This window comes from Myotis yumanensis, unplaced genomic scaffold (assembly GCF_028538775.1).
Source record: "Myotis yumanensis isolate MYYU_CA2020_CCGP unplaced genomic scaffold, mMyoYum1.0.hap1 SCAF_15, whole genome shotgun sequence".
Lineage (NCBI taxonomy): Eukaryota > Metazoa > Chordata > Mammalia > Chiroptera > Vespertilionidae > Myotis > Myotis yumanensis.
In genome coordinates, this window is record NW_027223766.1 from 43,824,777 (window position 1) to 43,846,530 (window position 21,754).

The 21,754-nt window shown below is 46.1% G+C and overlaps 1 protein-coding gene across 1 annotated transcript in view; it reads right to left on the bottom strand.

Moving 5' to 3' along the window:
* The window catches only part of LAPTM4B (lysosomal protein transmembrane 4 beta), a 39,451-nt gene extending 22,703 nt beyond the window's left edge, over nucleotides 1-16,748 (bottom strand). Inside the window, exon 1 of the mRNA XM_070392080.1 lies at nucleotides 16,443-16,748. Coding sequence (XP_070248181.1) covers nucleotides 16,443-16,541 — 99 coding nt within the window. The 5' untranslated portion in view covers nucleotides 16,542-16,748. The remainder of the gene's footprint in view (nucleotides 1-16,442) is intronic.
* Between the last annotated feature and the right edge of the window lie 5,006 nt (nucleotides 16,749-21,754).

The following is a 21,754-nucleotide window of genomic DNA, read 5'->3' on the forward strand; positions in this document are numbered from 1 at the left end:
GTCCAAAAATGATTTCCGCAGACTTATCTTTTATGAAAACTCGAAACAGAAGTAGGAGAATGGCTAAATAACATTACAACCGAATAACAGAATCCCAACTAAGCATCAAAAAATCATAATCAGGAGGAGACCAAGATGGCGGCGTAGGTAAACACCGGAGACCGCTGCCGCAAACAACCATTTCAAAAATACAACTAAAAGACTGAACGGACATCACCCAGAACCACAGGAAGGCTGGCTGAAGAGAGACTCTACAACTAGAAGGAAAGAGAACAGCAAATCGAGGCTCAGAGGCGGCGCAGTGTGGAAAATACAAAGGTACCGAGGTGCGCGCACAAAGCGGGCTGGTGGCTGAGGGCTCGGTTGTCGTTTTCTGTCGGGAGTGAGTCTCAGACTCTGGGCTCCAGATCCGGGCGAGTCTCTAGGGACCCAGACTCAAACGGGAGAAGCGGGATTATCCGGCATCAGTTGGAACCTGAGGGCAGCTTTCTCTCCGAGGTTTGCAGCGGCTGCCGGGGTTCTGAGAAGCAGAGCCTCTGGGAACGGGACTGAGCGTGGCCATAACTGCTCCCTCCGCCTGCCCTGTTGATCCTGCCCCGCCCAAAGCCTGCACACAGCCATTTGCCGATCGCCTCAGGCAAAGGCTGGATTAGCGCCTCCCCAGAAGGCAGACGTTTTCCATACAGCTGATTCCTATAGCCAGCCGGCCTGGGGGTCAAATCCCTCTAGTGTTAACTACAACAATTAAGGCTTGGCTAGAACAAGACTGCGCACAGAGACCACAAGGGGGTGCACCAAGAAAGCATAAAAGATGCGGAGACAAAGAAACATGACAGAAATGGAGGATATGGAGCTAAGAATCGCAATTTTGAGGGCTTGCCATAAATTTGTGCAGAGCCTCACGAAAACTAATGAGACCCTCGATGCTACGATAAAGAAATTAGAAAGTAAGCATACACGGACTGAAATAAAGAATATTATACCCAATAGCAGACCAGAGGAGTACAATAATCAAACCAAAGATTCGACAAAAAACACCCAATTGGAAAAGCAAAATGAAAAAAGAATCCGAAAGTGTGAAGATAGTGTAAGGAGCCTCTGGGACAGCTTTAAGCGGACTAATATCAGAGTCATTGGAGTGCCAGAAGATGAGAGACAGCAAGATATTGAAAACCTATTTCAAGAAATAATGGCAGAAAACTTCCCCCACCTGGAGAAAGAAATGGACTTACAGGTCCAAGAAGCGCAGAGAACCCCAAACAAAAGGAATCCAAAGAGGACCACACCAAGACACATCATCATTAAAATGCCAAGAGCAAAAGACAAAGAGAAAATCTTAAAAGCAGCAAGAGAAAGAGGCTTAATTACCTACAAGGGAATACCCATACGACTGTCAGCTGATTTCTCAACAGAAACTTTGCAGGCCAGAAGGGAATGGCAAGAAATATTCAAAGTGCTGAATACCAAGAACCTACAACCAAGATTACTTTATCCAGCAAAGCTATCATTCAGAATTGAAGGTCAGATAAAGAGCTTCACAGATAAGGAAAAGCTAAAGGAGTTCATCAGCGCCAAACCAGTATTATATGAAATGCTGAAAGGTATTCTTTAAGAAGAGGAAGAAGAAGAAAAAGGTAAAGATACAAATTATGAACAACAAACATGCATCTATCAACAAATGAATCTAAGAATCAAGTGAATAAATAACCTGATGTACAGAATGAACTGGTGATTATAATAGAATCAGGGACATAGAAAGGGAATAGACTGACTATTCTTGGGGGAAAAAGGGGTGTGGGAGATGCGGGAAGTGACTGGACAAAAATCATGCACCTATGGATGAACACAGTGGGTGGGGAATGAGGGGGGAGGGTGGGGTGGGAGCTGGAAGGAGGGGAGTTATGGGGGGAAAAAAGAGGAACAAATGTAATAATCTGAACAATAAAGATTTAATTAAAAAAAAAAAAAATCATAATCAAAAAACACTAACGACGAGAAAATGTTCACAGTACTCTAATGTTAAATGAAAACTGCAGTCTAAAAATGTTCTCTGATTAGAATTTTATTACTTACATTTGGAATATGCTCTCATGTATAAATAACAGACTAAAAACACTAAAACATACAATGTTATAAACCAAGTGGTAGGTTTGTAGATGACGTGTACCTTTAATTATCACTATACCTTTTTATATTTTTCCAGAGTGTCTGTTTTCAGAGTCCGGAAAAAAATATTTAAAGCTTCAAAGATATTTTAAGCTCTATTACAAAATATACTACAAATTATTATTATTAGGGAGTCGACCAAGATGGCGGCGTAGGTAAACACCGGAGACCGCTGCCGCAAACAACCATTTCAAAAATACAACTAAAAGACTGAACGGACATCACCCAGAACCACAGGAAGGCTGGCTGAAGAGAGACTCTACAACTAGAAGGAAAGAGAACAGCAAATCGAGGCTCAGAGGCGGCGCAGTGTGGAAAATACAAAGGTACCGAGGTGCGCGCGAAAGCGGGCTGGTGGCTGAGGGCGCGGTTGTCGTTTTCTGTCGGGACTGAGTCTCAGACTCTGGGCTCCAGATCCGGGCGAGTCTCTAGGGACCCAGACTCAAACGGGAGAAGCGGGATTACCCGGCATCAGTTGGAACCTGAGGGCAGCTTTCTCTCCGAGGTTTGCAGCGGCTGCCGGGGTTCTGAGAAGCAGAGCCTCTGGGAACGGGACTGAGCGTGGCCATAACTGCTCCCTCCGCCCGCCCTGTTGATCCCGCCCCGCCCAAAGCCTGCGCACAGCCATTTGCTGATCGCCTCAGGCAAAGGCTGGATTAGCGCCTCCCCAGAAGGCAGAGTTTTCCGCACAGCTGATTACTATAGCCAGCCGGCCTGAGGGTCAAATCCCCCTAGTGTTAACTACAACAATTAAGGCTTGGCTAGAACAAGACTGCGCACAGAGACCACAAGGGGGTGCACCAAGAAAGCATAAAAGATGCGGAGACAAAAAAACATGACAGAAATGGAGGATATGGAGCTAAGAATCGCAATTTTGAGGGCTTGCCATAAATTTGTGCAGAACCTCACGAAAACTAATGAGACCCTCGATGCTACGATAAAGAAATTAGAAAGTAAGCATACACGGACTGAAATAAAGAATATTATACCCAATAGCAGACCAGAGGAGTACAATAATCAAACCAAAGATTCGACAAAAAACACCCAATTGGAAAAGCAAAATGAAAAAAGAATCCGAAAGTGTGAAGATAGTGTAAGGAGCCTCTGGGACAGCTTTAAGCGGTCTAATATCAGAGTCATTGGAGTGCCAGAAGATGAGAGACAGCAAGATATTGAAAACCTATTTCAAGAAATAATGGCAGAAAACTTCCCCCACCTGGTGAAAGAAATGGACTTACAGGTCCAAGAAGCGCAGAGAACCCCAAACAAAAGGAATCCAAAGAGGACCACACCAAGACACATCATCATTAAAATGCCAAGAGCAAAAGACAAAGAGAAAATCTTAAAAGCAGCAAGAGAAAGAGGCTCAATTACCTACAAGGGAATACCCATACGACTGTCAGCTGATTTCTCAACAGAAACTTTGCAGGCCAGAAGGGAATGGCAAGAAATTTTCAAAGTGCTGAATACCAAGAACCTACAACCAAGAATACTTTATCCAGCAAAGCTATCATTCAGAATTGAAGGTCAGATAAAGAGCTTCACAGATAAGGAAAAGCTAAAGGAGTTCATCACCGCCAAACCAGTATTATATGAAATGCTGAAAGGTATCCTTTAAGAAGAGGAAGAAGAAGAAAAAGGTAAAGATACAAATTATGAACAACAAACATGCATCTATCAACAAATGAATCTAAGAATCAAGTGAATAAATAACCTGATGTACAGAATGAACTGGTGATTATAATAGAATCAGGGACATAGAAAGGGAATGGACTGACTATTCTTGGGGGAAAAAGGGGTGTGGGAGATGCGGGAAGTGACTGGACAAAAATCATGCACCTATGGATGAACACAGTGGGTGGGGAGTGAGGGTGGAGGGTGGGGTGGGAGCTGGAAGGAGGGGAGTTATGGGGGGAAAAAAGAGGAACAAATGTAATAATCTGAACAATAAAGATTTAATTAAAAAAAAAAAAAAAAAAATTATTATTATTAAATGTATTACAGAATGTTATTATTAAAATGTTATAGAAAATTCTTATTAAACCTGACTCTCTACAGAGAAACAATAGTGATAAGATGACCAATAACAAATCTGGCTGGCATTTAAGTCAAAACTTGGAAATAGGCATAATAGGGGAGAAATGTTGGAGTAAAAGAGAATAATAACAGTGAAGGGTTCTGCCACTTCCAGTGATATGAACTAGGTTCGCTGAGGACAACTAGAAAATCTGGATGAAATATAAGCAAATGCCTGTGAGAAGGATTTAGAGAACTGACAAGGGAGTGAAGAATTACCGGGCGAAGCAAGATCCAAGACAAGGCAGCAATACCCCGGGGGCATCTATTGATTTCCAGAAAAGATGGTGAGAGCAAAGGCTAGAGCAGCACCTCTGACAGTCTGCTGGGCCAGGGTGTCCAAACGTGGAACACAAGGCCTGCTGGCTGGGGGGTGGAGGGCAGACTTCCCGGGACTTTGCCACTGAGACCCTGAGGGACATAACCAAGGAAGGAAGGTGAACCAGAAGTGGAGGAGACTAAAGAGAGAGACACAGCCCGCTGTGCATCCTCTGAACCCTGAGCTGGGATTAAGGAGATCCCCAGATGCCAGAACGCTATCAGAAGCTACCAAAACCCTTAGTCGATAAAGAGATCACACTACGCCTCAAATGACTTCTTCTGTTTTCAAATACAATGTCCTGAACACAGGAAGACACCTACTGTGTCCAACACTCTACTTAAAACTGGTTACGCAAAAACAAATAAGACATGGTCCTTTTCCCCCCAAGGATTAGTAGTCCAGTGGGGTAAACACATGTCAATAGCCAAGTAAATTCTAATACATTAATCAATTCAAAAATTATCTATTAGGCAACAAATATATGCCTGGCATTATGTTAAGCATCACATTATTATGGCAAACCCCTCGAGGTAGCCTATAGTCTAGTGGGGAAGATAGTCAAATACACTGGCTGAAAAGGAATTCTGCTATGCTACTATATACACTAGTAAAGAAGACTTCACAGGGAGATGACTTTTGTTAACAGAAAGCAAGAGGCTTTTGGAAATCCTGATAGACAAAGATTACAGCACAATTCATTTTAGGATATCAGACTAAGTGACTAAGAATTAAAAGTTAAGCCGAACCGGTTTGGCTCAGTGGATAGAGCACCAGCCTGCGGACTCAAGGGTCCCAAGTTCGATTCCGGTCAAGGGCATGTACCTTGGTTGTGTGCACATCCCCAGTAGGGGGCGTGCAGGAGGCAGCTGATTGATGTTTCTCCCTCATCGATGTTTCTAACTCTCTATCCCTCTCCCTTCCTCTCTGTAAAAAAGTCAATAAATTAAAAAAAAAAAATTAAAAGAGAAAGTCCAAGGAAACAAAAGCATAAAAATGAGCTACTCTGCTAATTATAATCTAACTCAAAGTTAGAGCTATAATCAAACTATGAGTGAGAGTATAATTACAGCCAATATGGCAGTCTCTAAGTTACATACTGAGGGAAAAAGATAAAGCAGTAAAATGGAAGTTGTACCTCTATTAGAACCCCATTTCAACAGGCAAAATTTTAATATTCAACAAAGCCCTTGGATTGACCTGTGGCCCACAACCGCCATCCTTTTAGCATGTCTTCCTCCTGGGTGATGAAGAACCCACCACACACACCACTTTGTATCACTGAAGCAGTTTTTCCTCCTCTATGACACCATTCCATAGACCAGTGGTTCTCAACCTTCCTAATGCCGCGACCCTTTAATACAGTTCCTCATGTTGTGGTGACCCCCAATTTCATTGTTACAAATTGAACATAATTAAAGCATAGTGATTAATCACAAAAACAATATGTCATTATATATGTGTTTTCCGATGGTCTTAGGCGACCCCTGTGAAAGGGTCGTTCGACCCCCAAAGGGGTCTCGACCCACAGGCTGAGAACCGCTGCTATAGATGGAGACTCTCGGACTTCAGAGAAAGCCTGATCAAGCACATATTACGGTCCAGGATTATGGACTCGATCCTGGGTCCTTTGATTACAAATATCACCCACGGTCTTTCCAGTAACTCAGGCTCCTCCCAAGAAGTCACCACATTGCATTCACAATCCCTGGCTGGTCCTGCCAACCAGCCACCTGTCAGCAGGCTCAGGATTCTTTCCAAGGGAGTGCTCTGGACAGCTGCGCTCCAGGCGACAGGAGGCTGGCAAGCGAGATGAAATCGACTTGCCACCCAGCAGCAGCTATCGCAGTGTCTCTGGACGGACTCGGCTGAGACGCCATTATATGCTCCGAGAATCCAGGGTCCACATGATAAATGGGAAAGGTGTCTGGACAGCGAACAAAGGCAAAGGATGGTCCCCGGTTGAGACCAGAAAGAGGAATGCAGTTAAGGGCCTTGGGGAAACTGGGAGGGGATGGTGGCGAAGGGGAGAACAAGTATGTCTTAAAGAGCCCTCTGGGCCTCTGCATGTGAAAAGACAGGCCTAGCCCATCTTAAGATGGGCTATCGAGACATAAACTTTATGTATTAAAAAAAAAGTATCAAGCACTAAAGGGTTAGAAGAAATCATGATCTTTTAGGTCCTCGTCTGAGGCTATCATAACCTTCATTTCTTTTTCTTTCTTGAGAATCAGATTTTCACTCTAATAAAAATCATTAAGCGCTCAACCAGCATGGCTCAGTGGTTGAGCATCGACCTATGAACCAGGAGGTGACTGTTCGATTCCTGGTCAAGGCACATGCCCGGGTTGCAGGCTCAATCCCCAGTAGGGGGGCATGCAGGAGACAGCCAATCAATGATTCTCTCTCATCACTGATGTTTCTATCTCTCTCTCCCTCTCCCTTCCTCTCTGAAATCAATAAAAAATACACTAAAAAACAAAATACAAGATCCCATCTCTGGTCCAAGAAGGCTGAGGACTCACTAAGAAAGGGCCTAATTCTGATGCATCCCATCTGGTCTTCCCTGGGTGACCCAGTAAGTGCTTCTTTTTTCCCAACCTACAGTGCCTCCATTTTTGCAACCCTTCAAGCCTTCCGTTGTTAGTCGACACAAATGGGAGTACCTACTATGTGCCAAGTATGGCTGCTTCACCATCTCTGCACTCTGGAACCAAGGAGCCACGTAATTCTAGCAGCTCAAGGCTAATGAAAGAAATAAGCTCACACTTACTCTTACTAATAATTTGAAATTGCATTCAGTCACACATTTTTTGGCCCCCACATATTTCCCTGAGAAATAACTTTTCTACCGGAAGCCGGTCCATCCTTGCTGCTTGACACAGTCGCTGCAGGGAAGAAACATCTGCACAGCATATGTTTCAAGGGACCTGGCGTATAAGGCATACTGTTCTTAATATGTTTGCTCCCCTTCTTGGCACTATGTGTTTTAACCAAGGTCACCTCTCCGAGAAAGGTTGTTTCCCCAGGTAGGGATTTTTCCCTGAAGTTAGGGAGGGAATAAAACCCCTTAACAAAGTGCCAGGCGGGTAGTTAATCACTTTAACTACGAACAATCACGCTTAAACTACATAATCTTTACTCCCTGGAATGGAGATAAGAAAAGCCCTAACCTTTGGAATAGAAATTGATAGGATTAAAATCAAGTGGTATCAACACAGATGTAACAAGACAATAAAACACAGAACTTGGCTGGAGATCCTGGACAGAACCAGGCAAGAGAACCTAGCTATGATGATCACCTGAACGCTGTCTCTGTGTCATTCCTTCTTCACCGACTCCGTCCACACCTTTGGGGACCCCTGGACCTGCTGGGGTTGGACCCCAACACTTTTCCTTGCAAGCTGCAACTGCAAAGAGGCAACGCTAAACCTTTAAAAGTGTAAGAACAATTGAAGAAGTATGATCTTTGCTTAACTTTTACTTTGCTTTAAGTAAAATGGGTTAACCACTTGATAGCTCTTCAAGAACTCTTAAGGCTCCAGAAGCTCTAAGAGCCCATGGAGCTGGGAGGGAGGAGAAAGCAGGGATTATGCGGCTAAGGCTCACACATTATTTCCATTATCTCTTGATGAACATAATAATATATCTGACCAAAGGGGGTGGGGTAGCAAAGGAGAAACTAACTGTGGCCTCGTCCTTCCTGGCAAAGATTCAAAGTAAGCTGACAAAACAAATACACTGCACATTTAAACATAATACACAACCTAGTGCAAAATACATGTGGACCACTTCAATACTTGACATTTTATTAGTTAAGTGAAATATAGTTAAAGTGGGTGCCAGGGAGAGTCATATTAACCAGTTAACTGCCACGATATTTTGAGTTTCATTAAAAAAGGTCCGCCTCTTGCATCTATAGACGCTTATGGCGTACAAATGGTTAATAAAATAGCTTTGGTGGCGATCTTTATTTCTTGGCCAGCCCATCCTTAAAAGGGTCCTTTAAAAAAAATTTTTTTTATTGATTTTAAAGAGAGGAAGAGAGAGAAACATCATCGGCTGCCTCCTGCACACACCCTGATGGGGCAATCGAACCCACCACCTTTTGGTGTATGGGACGATGCTCCAACCAACTGAACCACGTTGATCAGGTCTTCAAAAATTTCTGATGAATGTCTACTATAATGTGCATCAAAATATAAAAAGGATATGAAATACCAATGAAATCTTCACTAGCCAATATTTTATAGAACTGCCCTGGATCCTTTATATTAGGTTGGGGACGGGTACGGGGGGGGGGGGGGGGGGGGGCTGTACTTTTATAAAGGGCTTATTGGAGATATCTCACAAATCCGGTAGCCCTCACTATTCAAATTTATTCAATTTCTGAATGCAGATCAAAAAAGTCTGGCTGACAACAGAGACTTGGATCGTTCGCTAAGGAGTAACAATTCCCATCCATATCCTTTGCACCATTAGCAAATGAAAGACTCGTGCTGGAAAGACTGTGCCTGCTGCAGTACCCCATAGCTGGAGGCCTGTGACATACCCTTTCCGGTTTCCCAGCTACTTAAAACAGCCTGCCCTTTGAATCTTCCTTAAAAACTGCTCTTAGCCGAAACCGGTTTGGCTCAGTGGATAGAGCGTCGGCCTGCGGACTGAAAGGTCCCAGGTTCGATTCCGGTTAAGGGCATGTACCTGGGTTGTGGGCACATCCCCAATAGGAGGTGTGCAGGAGGCAGCTGATCGGTGTTTCTCTCTCATCGATGTTTCTAACTCTCTATCTCTCTCCCTTCCTCTCTGTAAAAAAAAAAAATCAATAAAATATATTTAAAAAAAAAAAACTGCTCTTATCCTATCACTCCCATGGATAGTTCTTCAAGGCCTCCCCACTACCTACAAAGTAATGTTCAGACTTTAGCCTAGTCTTTCAGTCTTTTACAATCTTCTGTAATATGGGAAGCACTAGACAATAAGGCTGACATAAATTACTATGAGTTGGTCCATATTCTGCATGGACCTAGTTCCAGACCGACAGCTGGAAAGAAACTATTAATCTTTAAAGAGCCTATAACCCCATCTCCCTGTGCCCATCCCTAGGGGCAGCTTTGAGGCCTAAATGAGAACAAATGTGAAAACCCACTGAAAACAACTATCAATCACTCGACAAATACAAGATGTCAGTTTTACTGCCCAGAGAGAAATCAATCGTTATTGCACCAGAACTTCCTGGGATACAGAGACCCTATCGGGCTCGGGCACACAAGCAAGCTGTGACCTTCAAAGTGAACTAGTTGATTATCTGAAAGGCCAGGTCATAAAGCCAATGAGACCAGCTACTCCGAGCTTTCATCCTTTATCATCTGATACACGGCCAGCTACCCTATGAATAGTATCTGGCACAAGGAGGTGCATTCACTATGTTTCTGCTGAATGACTAAGTTCCTAAAATACACTTGGATAAGCCCTGGCTGGTGTGGCTCCGTTGACTGGAGTGTCGTCCCATACACCAGAAGGTGGCGGCTTCAATTCCCAGTCAGGGCACATGCCCAGGTTTGGGGTTCAATTCCACTGTCGAGTGTACCAGAGGCAACTGATCAATGTTCCTTTCTTTCTCTCTCTCTCTCTCTCTCTCTCTCTCTCTCTCTCTCTCCCTCTCTCTCAAATCAATAAAAATATATATATATGTATAAAAACATATCCTGGAATTGTTACCAGAAAGAGGACCTGGCCCTGAGCAGGTCTGCCTAGGGCAGTGATGGCGAACATATGACATGCGTGTCAGAGGTGACACGCAAACTCACTTTTTTTGTTGATTTTTCTTTGTTAAATGGCATTTAAATATATAAAATAAATATCAAAAATATTCATCTTTGTTTTACTATGGTTGCAAATATCAAAAAATTTCTATATGTGACACAGCACCAGAGTTAAGTTAGGGTTTTTCAAAATGCTGACACGCCGAGCTCAAAAGGCTCGCCATCACTGGCCTAGGGCCAGCCGTGGTGTCTGGGTTCTTGACTTCGTGCAGGAAAAAGTTCACAACAGCAGTCCAGGTGAGTTTAGATGACGTTTGTTAAAGCTGGGGGCGTGAAACAAGGAAAGGCTGGGAAGTGAGCCCAGGCCGGGCTGCTTTGGCTAAGAAGTCAGAGAAAAGGGGGCCTTGGGGACAAGTTCAGGGGGTTTGATTTGTCTGGGAGGAACTGCTGGTGCCCTTTGCTGCCCTGGTTGCAAGCCTCGTGGGGTCCCTGAGAGTTTAGGAGGTGCATGCCAGTGGGGGAAGGGGGAGAAGAGCGGAAGAGGGGAGGGGGGAAGGGCATGGGCAAGCTCCTGGGAAGGAGAGCACACGCTGGGTCCTTTGTCTCCAGGCTTTGATCTCTCTCTCACAGGTGGAAATCTTAGGGCAGGTCCCAGGGAAGGTTTCAACAGAATATTCATCAGCTTTATGCTGATGGACCAAAATGAGGTTTATTTTCATTTGTCCTTGAGCCTGGTTGGCAAATAGCACTAATTAGATTTCTGTCCCTGTCTCCCTGCGTAGGGTGGCTGGGGAGGAGAACTGCAAACCATTTACTCTTAAGTGTCCCTGGCTTAGGGAAGACAGGACTTACTAGGGGGCTGCAAACTGCTGTTCAACTATCTGTCTCAGTTTCCCTACTACACTAGTCCTGGCTTACGAGCCTCAGAATGAGGATTTAAGAAACACACACTCGTTGATGATAAAAAGGATAACATGCATAAAGGATGACTCATGCCTGGTACCAAAGACAGAAGCTTTAAACTACCAGGACCGTTTCTGGTAGTGTTCTAAAAGCAGTTGGGGGGGGGGGGGGGGGAGGGAGAGGTGCGGGGGTGGGGGGGGGGTGGTCATGTCCTAGGGCAGTATATTTCCCTAACAAAAGTCAATCTTCCCCTGAACTGTCTGTTTGTTGTCATTTTGCATCAGGATAACATACCTGATAACAAGCCTTTAGAATAACAAAAAAGTAATTTCCTTTCCTCCGCCCCCAAAGCACCATAGGCGAGACCACAAATCCCTTCCTTGTTATTGTTACTGTGTTCATTGTTGGCTGTTAACTATCCTGTACCCACCTACATAAAAAAAAAAAAAAGGTATGTTTTTATTGATTTCAGAGAGGAAGGGAGAGAGATTGAGAATCAATCAACTGCCTCCTGCACACCCTCTACGGGGGGTTTTGCAGGCAACCTGGGCATGTGCCCTGACCAGGAATCGAACCTCTGTCAGGGGCAGAAATATAATATTGGAGACCAGCTATTAGTAATATAAGAAATGAAATAAGAACTATTAATCATGCTCTGTTAACCAGGCTGGTTCTGGTCTGATTCGGGCAAGCACATTCTAACCTGGCTGAGAGTTGCACGCTCTGGGACGTGAGCGCTGACAGCAGAATGCAGCCCATCCTTCTTTCCCCATCGGCCTATCATTATGGAAATGGCCCAAACAATCCAGTCCTGGAGGCACCTGCTCTTTACAACCCAGCCTGTAATCTGATCCTGCAACACCCCCCTTCCCCAGCAGCCCACACGATTTGGAACCTGAGGTGATTAAACCGTGCCCACTTCCCCAGGCCCGTAATTCCTACTTTCCCACGTATTCTCTGTCCTTCTACCCATATAAGCATCTGGTTTATGGGGAGGGGGAGAGCAGATTTTCGTGGGTGACCTGCTGCACCTCCCATACTGCTGGCATTATCGGAATAAACGCTCATACAGGATTCAACCCCATCTGCTTAATTGGCTCAAGTCGTGACAGGCAGCCTGGACCCACTGGTTGTCCCGTTTCACCTCGACCTCCTGGTTGATGGGTCAACGCTCAGCCACTGCCAGGCTATGCATTTTACTCCTTATCCAATCCCAGAGGTTTCCCTGCGTTACTTTCCCCCACCTCCCGAATCTATCACCAATGGATTTCATGAGGTACCCCCCTTACATCTCCCCCTTTGATTTTGATGTATAAAATCAGTGGTAAGACTGGCATTTTTTGGAATATTTTCCTTAATCCGTTGAGATTTTGCTTCCCAGCAAGGGTCTTCAGTTTGGCTCAAATAAACTCATAAAAATTCTCTATAGATTTGAACACAGACAGTTCTTACAAATCAATAAAAAAGACAAAACCCTCCAAAATAGGCAATAAATAGCACTTCACAAAGGAAGATATAGGATTGGCCAATAAACAAAGATAAACTTTCCACATCATTTGTCATGAGGAAATGCAAACTAAAGTCACCCTGAGCTGCCACCACATACCCACCAAAATGGCTAAAATGAGAAAGACTAACACCACCAAATGCTGACAAGGATGTGGGTGGAGCAACTGGAACTTCATACATTGCTGGCTGGAGTGTAAAATGGCAGAACTGCATTAGAAAACTGGTTGGCACTTGCCTATACAGTAAACATACATCTACCCAAAGACCAGCAATTCCATATCTAGGCATTTACTCAAGAGAAATAAAAACATATACGTCCACAAAAAGTCTTGTGCAAGAATATTCACAGCAGCTTTATCCACAACAGCCCCAAACTGGAAACCATCCGAATGTCCATTGTCTGGCAAATGGATAAACGAACTGCGGTATGTTCCTACAATAGTATAATACTCAGCAATAAAAAGGAACAAGCCACTAATATACTCCGACAACATAAATGGTTATGCTAAGTGAAAGAAACTAGGTACAAAAGAATACACACAATACTAATTCCACTTACATGAACGGGTAAGACTCGCCTGTGGAGGTGGGATGTGTGTGGCAGGGATTAACTTGGGAAGAGACACAGGGGAACTTTTTGGAAATGTTCTCTAGGGATGTGGGTTACACAGGCACCTGCATTTGTCAACTTAATGAACTGTATCCTTTTTTTTTTTTTTAATATATTTTATTGATTTTTTTTTTTACAGAGAGGCAGGGAGAGAGATAGAGAGTTAGAAACATCGATGAGAGAGAAACATCGATCAGCTGCCTCCTGCACATCTCCCACTGGGGATGTGCCCGCAACCCAGGTACATGCCCTTGACCGGAATCGAACCTGGGACCTTTCAGTCCGCAGGCCGACGCTCTATCCACTGAGCCAAACCGGTTTCGGCAACTATATCCTTAATATCTGTGAACTTCACCACATGTGAATTATGCCTCAATAAAAGAAAGAAAAAATAAAACAAAGACAAATAAAAAAATCTCTAATATAAATACCTGAATCAATATGCTTTGTTACTGGACCGAAGGAAACCTTTACCATTCCAAGGCAAAAACAAAAGACACGCACACAACTTTTAAAAAGTAAAACAGTGAAAACAGGATAGACTAACATTCCTCAGACTACAAACCAACAATGGGACCTAATGTAAACCACCTGAGCTCTCCTGGCCTCAGTTTTCTCATCTATAAAATGGGAGGAAGAGCCCTGAGTGGTGTGGCTCTCAGTTGGTTGGAGTGTGGCCCTGTACAGTAGGGGTGGGTGCAGGAGGCAAATGATCAAAGTTAGTTTCTTTCTTTCTTTCTTCTCTCTCCTCCTCCTCTTTTCCCCCCTCTCTAAAGAAACAAACAAAAAAATCAATTTAAAAAAATGGGAATGAAATAATTACAGGGTTACATAGAAATTAAGGTTATGCAAATCTAGCATAGTACCTGGCACACTGAACCTTAACAAAGGGTGGTGGCAGGAAACAATTAGAAAATGCATGAATAAGGTCCATTTTACCCACCTGGCAATGGCTTCTAAGTTTAAGAAAGAACCCTTCCAGGGGACTCTTATTTGAACATCTTCCCAGAAGCCTACCCTTTTTTTTCCTGAAAACCTGCCCCTTCCTGATAACTGATGGCATTCCAGCCACGTGGCTGGTGAGAGGAGGGGCGGGTGGGGGGAGAAGGGAGAGGTGCCTTGTTCTTCCGTGACCCTGGCTTAACACTGTTCCTGTAAATCAAAGTTTTGGATAACCAAATTATATGTTAAAGGTATGAGGAAAACGCTCACTGTTTTTAAAAAAGTCTAAAGTTGTTCTATGAAATAAAAAATACTTTTAATAAAGAGTACCAGTACTTAAGCCAGGTTTCCCATTAACTAGGTTTCCCTAATGTGGCATTCTTACACCTGCTGGGAAGTTTTCTAACCTTTCACAGGGCCACATATTTCCAGATGCTAAGACATGCACCCCAATCACCACTTTCCACACAGAGCATGCTCCCTCGTGGAGAAAGTGAGCGGGAGTGTTCTCCTTTTAGCACACGGATACCGTCGGATTGGCTCACCGCCAGCAATGGGCTCAAGTAGATTTATCCTTTGCATAGATCACATCACGAAGTACATTTGCCTAATGCGGTGCCCTAGATTTTGCAAATCACGTTCACTGATGCACGTGCAAGTCTGCAAATTTGAATGTTTGCAAGGAGCACACAAGTCGTTTGTATAAAAGAGCTGGTCTTGATTATCAGGAAGAGCACGGAATATTCTGAAGTCTCCTCCTATCTGTTTGCTAGACAGTCATTTTACATTTCTGTAAAGGATTTCCTGGTTTGTAGCAAAGGTAGGGTTGAGCCAAGACACTGAGGTTCTAACTAGTATCTGCATTCGCACTGAACAATAGTAAACCCCACACATACCAAAGATCTGCCTGAAACCTTTCAAGGCCAAAAAGTTCCATTGTGTGTCCTGGGCACCCACTTAAGGAAAGTTGAAACTATAAATAGCACAGAGAAGACCACAGTCCCTGGGAGAAAATGTTTTGCTTAAAATGGCACAACTACACAATTCGATATAATGTCATTCATACATATATATATGTATGTATATATATATAATCTCCTGAATATCTTTCAACAACAACAAAAAAACTCTGATAATTAAGAAAATTGTGTTCTCACTAATGAAGTCCTGCATGCTATCTTACTACCATCTTTAAGGTATTTCCTCGTGATGCAGTGGTATTATTCACCTGAAAAGTGGCTCAGGTGTAACCCTCCATCAAGATGTCACAAAACCTGAAATTGAAATGCAAGGGGACCCCACTCCACGTAGGCGCCCACAATCCACCTGGAGCAGGCACTGGGAGGAGCCTCAGGTTTCCTCACCGCCCCTGATAATCGTTGCTCCCATACAAATAGCATCTTTAAAAGTTCCAGCCTTAAGAAGGAAATCAGACTTGCCTGCGGTCTGATAAGAAAGGTATAGGGATCACCTGTCGATTAGCAGAAAAATGGGTGTAAAATGGCTTCCCCGGGCTGATCGGAAGGCAGTAAATCACAAGTAAATCCCTTCCTAGGGCTTTACAACAGACGGGGGGGGGGGGGGGGGGGGGGGGCCGTCCACGGAGCGACAGGAACCCTCAACCATTTCATCTCCGACCCGAACGCGCAGCCCGAGGCCAGGTGCGGGCAGAGCTTGGGCGCACGGATGACTAACGTGCCCAGTCACCCCACGGCGCGGCCCAGACCCGTGGGGACACAAAGCCCCCCGGGTGTCAGGAGGAAAGGGAGGAAAACACGTGCTCCTCGGATAAGACCCGCGGTCTCGGCCACCAAGTGCACTTCCATCCGGAACCGTGGCCGCAGCGCGCTCTGTGCCCAGGGCTTTGGGGCGCGCCCCGGCCCACCCGGGACCCCGGAACGCCCCCAACTCCCAGCCCTGACCCGAACCCGCCACAGGTTGGCCGAGCCGGGGCAGCCGCGGACAAGAATTAAGTTTCTAATCATGTAACTTGAGGCGGATTAGCGTTCGGCCTTCGGATCAGCCAACCGAAGGCCGAGCCAGGAGCCAACTCGCGGCCTGAACGGCGCGGCGCGGCGCGGGCCGGGGCCCCGGGGTCCCCCGCGCCTCCTCCCGCAGGTGCGCCCCGCGCGTCCCCACGGCCCTCCGCGCTCACCAGGTACGAGACGCCGAGCAGGATGGTGCCCGTGCGCACATGGCAGCACAGGCAGCAGCTGTTGGAGTAGAACCGCGTCCAGGGCGCGACCATCTTCATCGCTCCGACCGCGGGCAGGGGCGCGAGCGCCGCTCAAGTTTGCGGGACCCTCGGCGCGTCTCCGGCCGCTGCGCGGGGCTGCTGCTCCTCGGCCTCTCGGGCTCCGGCTCCGGCTCCGGCTCCGGCCCCCTCGCTGGCTCACCCCCCGACCCTGGCTGCGCGCCTCTCCGAAAGCTCAGAGCAACTGCGGCGGCTGGACCCTGCGCTCCGGAGGCGGCGGGAGAAGGAGGGGCAGGAGGAGGCGGGGCGGCCCGGGCCACGTGACCCGCGCCCCAGCCCGTGATGTCACCCCGGGCTCCAGCCGGCGATGGGCGCTGCCAACCGAGTAAATAAATCAATCATCCTGCGCCGCTCGCGGGTCCCGGGTCCGCCGGCCTCGGGGTTCCGGGCCTTCCCCCTCTCTTTGGGTAACTCCATCAGGGGCTGAGATTCTCTTACAGCCCCACCCCCACCCCTCACCCCCCTCCACCCCCACCTCCCCCCTGCACCGATCTTGCGGATAATCTGCTGGTGCAGTGCTCTCTCTGTTGGCATTTGCACACAGGAGGAGGGAGAACTGCAGGGTGTGATTCCGGTCAACTGCGGTACTTTGAACCGCTGTGGACGCCGCCAAGAGCAATCTGTCTCTTCCCAGCTCAGTTACTGCGGTGGTCATCTCTTCCCAGAAAACAGGATGTAAGTCAAGGACATCCTCGCTGTGCCTTGGGTAGCATTTTTCGTCGGGGCTGCAGCTGTAGTAAAGAAACAGTCATTAGGCCAATTGTGCAAGACACACAGAGCTTTAAGAGGTGCTGAAAGATGGGACTCCGATTTGGGGTTCTTTCTTCCCATCTGGAGCTTTGTTTTGTAAGCGCGCCTGTCCTAGGTGACCCCTCCGAGGGATAGGGTGAAGAAAGAAAAATGTACTCGCTTTAGTCAATCAAGCCGGTTGAGGGGTGAGGAAAGGATTCTGTTCTTGTTTTAACTATCCTAGGAACTTGAACTTTTGAACTTTCCAGTCCTGCCTCAATGCCTGATACACACCAGACCTCCAGATAACCCCCTGGTTACCCCCGGAGGACTGAGGAAAGGATGTTCAGGTACCCAGGCCACTTGACACCCATGATCCAAACCACCTGTCTCCTGGAGGGTCACCCTCTGGGACCAGTGCAGAGGCTGAGAATGTGTTTCTTCTCAAGAATGTACTTTTGGCCCTGGCCGGTTTGGCTCAGTGGATGGAGCGTCGGCCTGCGGACTGAAGGGTCCCCAGTAGGGGATGTGCTGGAGGCAGCTGATCCATGTTTCTCTCTCATCGATGTTTCTAACTCTCTATCCCTCTCCCTTCTCCTCTGTAAAAAGTCAATAAAATATATTTTTGAAAAAGAAGAAGAAGAATGTACTTTTGCCCCGCAGGTGTGGCTCAGGGGTTGAGCATGCACCCATGAACCGGGTTGCGGGTTCCATCCCCAGTAGGGGGCGTGCAGGATGCAGCAGATCAATAGCTCTAGTTATTGATGTCTCTGCCTCTCTCACTCTCCCTTCCTCTCTCTGAAATCATTAACATATTTTTTTTTTTAAAAGGAATGTACTTTTTACTAAAAGAACCCTCAGCTTGTCTTTCTTCTTTGGAACACTCTCTATTGCCCAGTTGGTCTCCAGTTTGCAAACCCTGGGACCTTTGAATAAATCTATCATTTATTTCTAGCAAAGCCTCCCGACTCTTGAGTTTGTTTAACACCTTAAATCGCTGTTTAAAGCCAAGCAGCTCAGATAAGTTAGATTGTTAGCATGTGTCAAAGTTTCATTTCAGACTTGGAGCAGGAGAAAAACTGGTTGGGTTTAAATTCTTAAGGACAGGCTCTATAGGAAGGAGAGGAATGGTAGATAAGGAAGGTTTCGGTGCAGGGCCGGCTAGTTTTACGAGGCTGTAAAGCGGTCCCATTCTTACTGTGCAGCTTCACCCTGGATGCACAGTGACCCAGGAAGCATTCTCATGGGAGAGCCCATCAGAAATACGAAGCAAAATGGTGCTGGGAGTTAGCCAGCAAGACCGAACAGGAAAGTTGGCTTATGTTTTGTTTTCTCACCACAGAGTTCTGTTTTCCTTTACATGAGGGAGAGTTTTTTTTTTCTGGAATCTTCCATTTCATATTTGATTACGTCCATAACCACTTTTAACCAGCTATGGGACAAGCATTCGTGCTCTGAGAAGAAATGGAAACTGAGAATCAGGGTGTGCCACTTTCCAAACTCAAACTTCCAGCAAGTTCCCGCTTCCCCCGCCCCACCAGAATTTCAGTCTTTTAGTCAGATGACTGGCTGGTTCGGGAAATTTTATATTTCAGTATAAGTGTTCTCTCTTGGCCGCGACCAGCACGGCTAGAGAGCAGATGAGTCCCGAGTAAGGGCGACTGGGGATTGAGAAAAAGAAAGAGATAGACACAGAGACAGTAGGGAAAGCTGGGACCAGGTGGGACACTGTTCTCGGATGGAGAGACAGTGACCTAGAGCTAGAGCAGTGCCTTTATTATAAACGGCATGATTCCAGGAAGTTTTACTAGAGTTTAAGACAAAGGAAATCATGTGAAATCATGGTTAAAGATCAAGCTGCAATTCTTCATTCTTGTGGCTTCTTTGTAATTGTCACTCCTGGCTGAGCCCGGATAATGGTGTCTGTTCCTGGTGCCTGGCTGAACTTAGTGGCGAAACCCACCCACAGGCGCCTGAGCTAAAAGGTCAGGCTGACAACATACCCGCCACTGGACTCAGCTGACAATAGCTCATGTGCCTTCCCAGGCGCTCTCTACATTTCAGAGAGCTTACTATTCAAGGTGCAAATTTGCAGAAAGATGTCCAATTGCTCTGGATAAGAAGAGAGGCAGAAAGTTGAGGAAACCTGGCTGGAGAAAGGAGGTAGAGAGAGCGAAATACTACATCTGTAAGCAAAGTTTATTCCCTAAAACCTAATGGCAGTGGCTTTGGAGTTGCATTTTTGTTTTTTTTCTTTTTGGGTGCAAGAGAATATGAGGACTGGCCTTAAAACAAGAACAAAGGCTTCCCAAGGAACTCAGCTGAGTCACTCATTTTCACGCAGCGGCAGATTGGAGTGGAATACTGATGGCCCTGGTGCAGTTGTTTAGACAAGTCACCTTGTTTCATCCCTGGGAGCCTCAGCTCTGGGCCTCGCTTCCTCCTTTTCGGGTCAGGTTTCCCTGCGATTCGCAGGACCCTCCCCTCCCGTTCCTCACTCGGGCGGTGGCTTCATTACCAGATGTTAAACCCTCCTTACCTTTAGAATGCGAGGGCTTGCAACCTCTTTGTCACCCGGGTCCTTTCCTTTGTCTTCCTTATCTTCCAATGTCTCTCTCCCTGCATCCTCCTCGGTCCCCCTCCTTCCAGGTTCAGATATTTTCTAATGAGTTGGAGAAAGTTTTCCTTCCTGTCAGATCAAGCCACTCCCCTTTTTTTTCACATTTCTTATTTTCTAGCTGTTATTGTATATCAGTCTATCTGATAGACGTCCAGATTACCCAATGTTAATTTGAATGGCAACTGTGAGACATAAACACTTAAAGGCGACACAGATTAGAATCTTCTGCTCCTGCTCTCCAAGTTTATCATTGACGCTTGTGCCCAAGTCATTATGACATTAGAACGTGTGCCCAGGATCCTTACAGGTGAAAACACAATGCCGTGGGAAAGCAGAGGGACTAATTACATTTAAACTGTAGGGAGCCCCAGCTGGTTTGGCTCAGTGGATGGAGCGGTGGCCTGCGGACTGAAGGGTCCCGGGTTTGATTCCGGTCAAGGGCATGTACCTTGGTTGTGGGCACATCCCCAGTGGGGAGTGTGCAGGAGGCAGCTGAATTGATGTTTCTCTCTCATCAATGTTTCTAACTCTCTGTCCCTCTCCCTTTCTCTCTGTAAAAAAATCAATAAAATATACATATTTTTAAAAACTGTAGGGAGTTGGCATCAGTTGGGCCCTGTACAGGGTGAATAGGATAATAGACCAGGAAAGGTGAAGGCAGAGACACTTGCTCCAGGAGTTGCACAGAGGCACACAGTCCTGGGCTAAGGAGGTCTCCTCACTGAAGCCTCTTGGGCAAGGCTCTGTCCCAGGAGAGACCTCAGACCCCTCTCAAAGGCTGAGAAATTCCAAGAGTTACCATCTAGCTCTCCTGGAAAGGGAAAATGCGTTGGGAAGGAATAATATGTTGGGAAGGAATAATACGTTGGAAAGGAATCCAAGTTTCTATGCCAGAGGGTGCTGCAGTAATGACAATACTGCTCTCCTAGGTAAGACAAAAAGACAAAAAAACAAACCTTATGGGGCTCCTCGTGCATTCTCCAAACAAACCAGGGACGTGTGCATCCACCCATTAGTGCATTTGGTGAATGGGGACTTACTGCGTGCCTCCTTGAAGCTGAGCATGGATGCCACCTCAGAGAACATGAAGAAGTCTCTATGTATAAGAAGTTCACAATTTAATGAGGGAGACAGAGAAATAGACAGAAAGTAACATACTTGCAAGACAAGTGCTACTGCATATTTAGCACAGGGTGCTGTGAGAGCCCCATATCTCAGCTTTGGGGAGATCAGAGAGGGCTTCCCAGAGGTGGTGACATCTAAGCTCAGACCTGTAGGATCCGTTGGAGTTGGCCAGGGAGAGAGACAGAAGACCACCCCAGGGAGGATGGAGCAGCACATGCAGTTGGTGAGGCTGAGAGACAGCAAGTAGAACAATAGCTGGGAGTTCACATGTAAAGGGAAGAGGGGCAGAGTAGAGTGAGGTGGGACTAAGAAGGTTTCAGGAGTGTCAACGTAGGCGCAGGAGGTAACAGCAGACGAAAAGCTTTTCCTGCCATGCTGCACTGAGAGGTTTAGAATGTATTTCCTGAGGAAAATGGGAAACTTCTGAGCTACGGAGGGTTTCACAAATATAAAACTCACATGACTCGATGATAAATTAACACCACAAGCTTAAGGTATATGCAAATAAGATCAGTAGGACTAGCTGCATAATTCGCAGAGTCCAGTGAAGACTGGAAATGTGTGCCCCTCTTGTTGTGGACCCTGAGAAAGAAGACACCTCAGAAGGGCTCTCAACTAACTGGGCTCAAATTTTGAAAACAGAGCCTAGCAGCCATTTCTACAAAAGGGGCCTCTCACACAAATTGCACTTCAGGGAGAAGCCGGCGCTGAACTACCAGCCTCTGCACTGAACTGCCTC